General features: G+C 48.1%; 2 protein-coding genes across 2 annotated transcripts; both read left to right on the plus strand.

The window, feature by feature from the left end:
* Positions 1 to 478: 478 nt before the first annotated feature.
* LOC146938375 (uncharacterized) lies at positions 479 to 2,133 on the plus strand. The gene is made up of 4 exons (XM_085749624.1): positions 479 to 616; positions 659 to 1,624; positions 1,749 to 1,974; positions 2,066 to 2,133. Exons 1-4 carry the CDS (start codon positions 479 to 481, stop codon positions 2,131 to 2,133), a joined length of 1,398 nt encoding a protein of 465 aa, XP_085605750.1.
* A 9-nt stretch (positions 2,134 to 2,142) lies between these two features.
* LOC146938376 (uncharacterized) lies at positions 2,143 to 3,915 on the plus strand. Its single transcript, XM_085749625.1, has 2 exons — positions 2,143 to 2,738; positions 3,237 to 3,915. The coding sequence occupies exons 1-2, from the start codon at positions 2,143 to 2,145 to the stop codon at positions 3,913 to 3,915; spliced, it is 1,275 nt and encodes a 424-aa protein (XP_085605751.1).
* The last annotated feature ends 313 nt before the right edge of the window (positions 3,916 to 4,228 follow it).

A 4,228-nucleotide genomic window follows, 5' to 3' on the forward strand; every position in this document is an offset into this window, starting at 1 on the left:
GTAAACCTCTTTGCGATTCGGAAAACCCATCCTTCATACCTAGGTCGCGCCTCACGTACGGCCTAGAGAAAAGCCTATTCACCATGGCAACAGCTGAAGAATTAGAGTCTATGCGAACCCAACTCGCCCAGCTAAAGGAGCACAACGACGCTCTGCAAGCTTCGATGGAAACCATGCAGCAGAAGCAGCAAGAAGAAAGAGACGAGTCAAACCACGGCGAGATGGACGACCCAGAACCCCAGCCTCTGTCCGCCGAAATTTGGGGGGCTCCAGTTCCGGAAAACTTCGAGCCCCCCACCTCTCCGTCTTCAACGGGAAGAGCGATCCTATGGAGCATGTCCCAGCCTTCAACACTCGCATGGCCGTCGTCGGAGCCCCAGACTCTCTCAAGTGCAAGCTATTGGCCGGTACCTTCTCTGGCACCGCCCTGCGATGGTACATGAATCTCCCGCGCTTCTCCATCCTCAGATATCTGAACATGACAAGAAAGCTTATTCAGCAGTTCTCTGCAAGTCGCCATCGCAAAGTTCCCGCCACCAGCCTCTTCAACGTTCGGCAGGGGCACAATGAATCTCTCCGTGACTACCTGGCAAGGTTCAACGACACAACTATCAAGGTCATTAATCCTAACTAAGAGGTATTTGTGGGCGCCTTCCAGAACGGCCTCAGGGCGGGACAATTCAACGAGTCACTAGCCCAAAATCCTGCGGATTCCATGGAAGAAATAATCGCCAAGGCAGATTTTTATATCAAAGGTGAAGAAAGCAACGCAGAAAAGAAAGCGTGGGATGCCAAGGAGCGGGTGTCCAGTAATTCGGAGCGGCGACCCTATCAACCAGCCGTCAACAGGGATCGGGCCCCCTACAGAAGACCAGAAAGGCGACCATACACGCCCTATCACCCGAGGCCACACCTGGAAGATTTCACACCATTAAACACAAGACTAGAGCGCATTATGAAGGAGGTCTATGAAACCAAGTTAATTCCAGACCCACCTCCATGCCGCCTCCCCGTCATGGGAACGGACAAGGATAAATGGTGCAAATATCACAAGATACGGGGTCACGACACTGACTCATGCATACATCTTTGCCGGGAAATCGAGAGACTAATCCAGAGCGGGAAACTGAGGGGATACGCCCAAGACAGGAGGGACGAAAGGCAGAAGGCAGACAATAAAAAGGAGGAAGTGGGCACGGAAAAGAGGCACACACTAAACACCATATCAGGAGGTTTCGCTAGAGGAGGCGAGTCGAGTTCGTCTCGAAAGAAATATGTGCGACAGGTGATGTTATGCCAGGAGTATGGAGAACATAATTGTGACCACGAGCTTGACGTATCTTTTTCAGCCAAAGATTATCGAGACGTCGTACCACACGACGATGACCCCATGGTTATCACTTTACAGATCTTTAAGTGGGATATAAAGAGGGTGTTAATAGACCCAGGTAGCTCTGCTGATATACTTTACTATGACACGTTTGATCGAATGGGACTAGACCCAGAACAACTACAGCCCTTCAAAGGAACGTTGGCAAGATTTACGGGCGAGCAGGTTCACGTAAGAGGGTACATCACCCTCAAGACGACCTTTGGAAGTGGATCTCACGCAAAAACCGTCTGGGTAAAGTATCTCGTGGTGAACTCACCCAACTCATACAACATCATTATAGGGTGACCTGCTTTCAACCTTTTGGGTGGCTTCTTATCCACTAAATTCTTAGTGATGAAATACCATTTGGATACAGGAAAGATTGGAACTATCCGGGGCGATCAGAAACTCGCCAGAGAATGCTATCACAACAGTCTGCGTTTGCAGAAAACTAAGAAAAAAATCCAGTAACGAAGTAACACATGAAGTTAACACGATCGACCTAGACCCCAGAGAAGACTTCCAGCAGGAGCGCTTGGAACCCACTGAAGATTTAAAAGAAATCTCCATCGGCCCGGAGGCCCACCACACTACTAAGATTGGTACATCCCTAAGCCCTGAAGAAGAGACCGCCTTAGTAAATCTACTGCGAAGGAATTTAGATCTTTTCCTGGCACCCTTCTGAAATGCCAGGAATGGATCCTGACATCGCTTGCCACCATTTGTCCATCAATCCTGGTGTGAAGCCAGTAGTACAGTGAAAACGAAAGATGGGCGAAGAAAGAAGAAAGGTTGTAGATGACGAAGTAAAGAGGTTAGTAGACGCCCATTTTATCAGCGAAATAAAGTATCCAACGTGGTTGGCCAACACTGTCCTCGTAAAGAAAGCAAATGGGAAGTGGAGAATGTGCGTAGATTACACTGACCTAAACTTAGCATGCCCCAAAGATCCTTATCCCCTCCCCAATATCGACCACCTGATTGACAAATCCTCAGGATATAAAACCCTGAGCTTTATGGATGCCTATTCTGGCTATAACCAGATACGAATGGACCCCTTGGATGCCCCCAAAACGGCTTTTATGATCAACACCAAGAATTATCATTATGAAGTCATGTCGTTTGTCCTCAAGAATGCAGGCACCACCTTTCAACGGTCTATGGACACAGTTTTCTCTCAGCAAATAGGACGGAACCTGGAAGTGTATATCGACGACCTGGTGGCAAAAACAAAAGAGGGGCATAATCATACAGACGACCTAGAGGAGATTCTGAGTCAGGTTCGAAAGTACAGAATTCGTTTGAACCCAATAAAATGTTCCTTCGGAGTGCAAGCGGGAAAGTTCTTAGGTATTCTCCTAACAAGGTGAGGCATCGAGGCAAATCCCGATAAATGTCAGGCGATCATCAACATGAGAAGTCCCTCTAGCGTCAAAGAAGCACAACAACTCACAGGAAGATTGGCGGCGTTATCTCATTTTCTATCCTGCGCCGATGACAAGGCTTTCTCTTTCTTCGCCTCCATCAGGAAGAAGGAGAAATTTAAGTGGACTCCAGAGTGTGAAGATGCCTTCCAACAAATAAAAAAGTTTTTGTCTAGTCCGCCCGTTCTCCAAAGACCAAGTCCACACGCCATATTATTTTTATATTTGGTGATCTCAGAAAATGCCATGAGCACAGTCCTAGTGGAAGACTCAGAAGCAGGCGAGAAGCCAATTTATTTTGTCAGCAGGGTGTTTAAAGGGGCAGAATTATGATATCAGAAGATAGAACGGCTGGCCCAAGCCGTAGTCACAACGGCGAGAAAACTCCATCCATATTTTCAAAGCCACAAAATTGTCGTGAAATCGGATTACCCTATCAGGCAAGTTCTTGGGAAACCAGACCTGGCAGGAAGGATGGTGGCTTGGTCCATAGAATTGTCTGAGTACGACGTTCAGTTTGTTCCAAGAGGTAGTATCAAGTCCCAAGTCTTGGCAGATTTTGTTGTGGAGCTCACCTTGCCAATACATGGGAAGGCCCCTTTCGTATGGCTCCTGTCCGTATATGGTTCCTCCAACTTAAAAGGTAGCGGCGCGGGCATAATCTTAGAAGGGCCGGATGATATCCCCATAGAGCAGTCTCTCAGATTTGAATTCAAAGCAAGCAACAACCAAGCCGAGTACGAAGCACTGATCGCCGGCATGACCTTGGCGCAAGAAATGGGGGCTGAGAATTTAAGAACCAAAAGCGATTCCCAACTCATAACAAGTCAGATCACGGGTGAGTACCAGACAAAAGACGCCCAACTGTCCAAATATCTAGCTAAAGTGCAGAGTCTCGCCAAAAAAATTTCTTTCTTTGAAGCCGTTTACGTGCCGCAAGAACAAAATTCCAGAGCATACTTATTGGCAAAACTTGCCAGTACCAAGCGCCCCGGCAACAACAAGACCGTCATTCAGGAAATAATTACTGCGCCCAGTACGAGGATTGAGGAAGTACACCACGTCGCCAAAGGAAAGGAGGGCTGGATGGAACCGTTACTCAGATACATGACTGGATAATTCACGGCCGCCAACAGTGAGGAGGAACAAATAGTACGAAGACGAGCTTCAAATTTCGTGGTCGTTTCTGGCAAACTTTACAAGCGCGGACAAACGATTCCTTTATTACGCTGCCTAGGGGAAGAAGAGACCCACCTTGTTCTTTTAGAGGTTCACGAGGGCGTCTGCGGCAGCCACATAGGCGGGCGAGCGTTAGCCGCCAAGCTCCTCCGCGCAGGATACTACTGGCCCACCATGCTTCAGGATAGTTCAAACTTCGTCAAGAAATGCGACAAATGCCAGCGGTTCTTTGATAAGAAGCACGCCCTAGCTC

This window comes from Medicago sativa, chromosome 3, assembly GCF_051527215.1.
Source record: "Medicago sativa cultivar Bolivia chromosome 3, Bolivia_mono, whole genome shotgun sequence".
Lineage (NCBI taxonomy): Eukaryota > Viridiplantae > Streptophyta > Magnoliopsida > Fabales > Fabaceae > Medicago > Medicago sativa.

Excerpts from the sequence above, each read along its gene's own strand:
- LOC146938376 (XM_085749625.1), top strand. The coding sequence starts at position 2,143 with ATGGGCGAAGAAAGAAGAAAGGTTGTAGATGACGAAGTAAAGAGGTTA. Across the intron at positions 2,739-3,236 it reads TTAGGTATTCTCCTAACAAG|GCAAGTTCTTGGGAAACCAG; the intron begins GTGAGGCATCGA and ends TTACCCTATCAG.
- LOC146938375 (XM_085749624.1), top strand. The coding sequence starts at position 479 with ATGACAAGAAAGCTTATTCAGCAGTTCTCTGCAAGTCGCCATCGCAAA. Across the intron at positions 1,625-1,748 it reads CTCACGCAAAAACCGTCTGG|GAAAGATTGGAACTATCCGG; the intron begins GTAAAGTATCTC and ends ATTTGGATACAG. Across the intron at positions 1,975-2,065 it reads CCACCACACTACTAAGATTG|GAATGGATCCTGACATCGCT; the intron begins GTACATCCCTAA and ends CTGAAATGCCAG.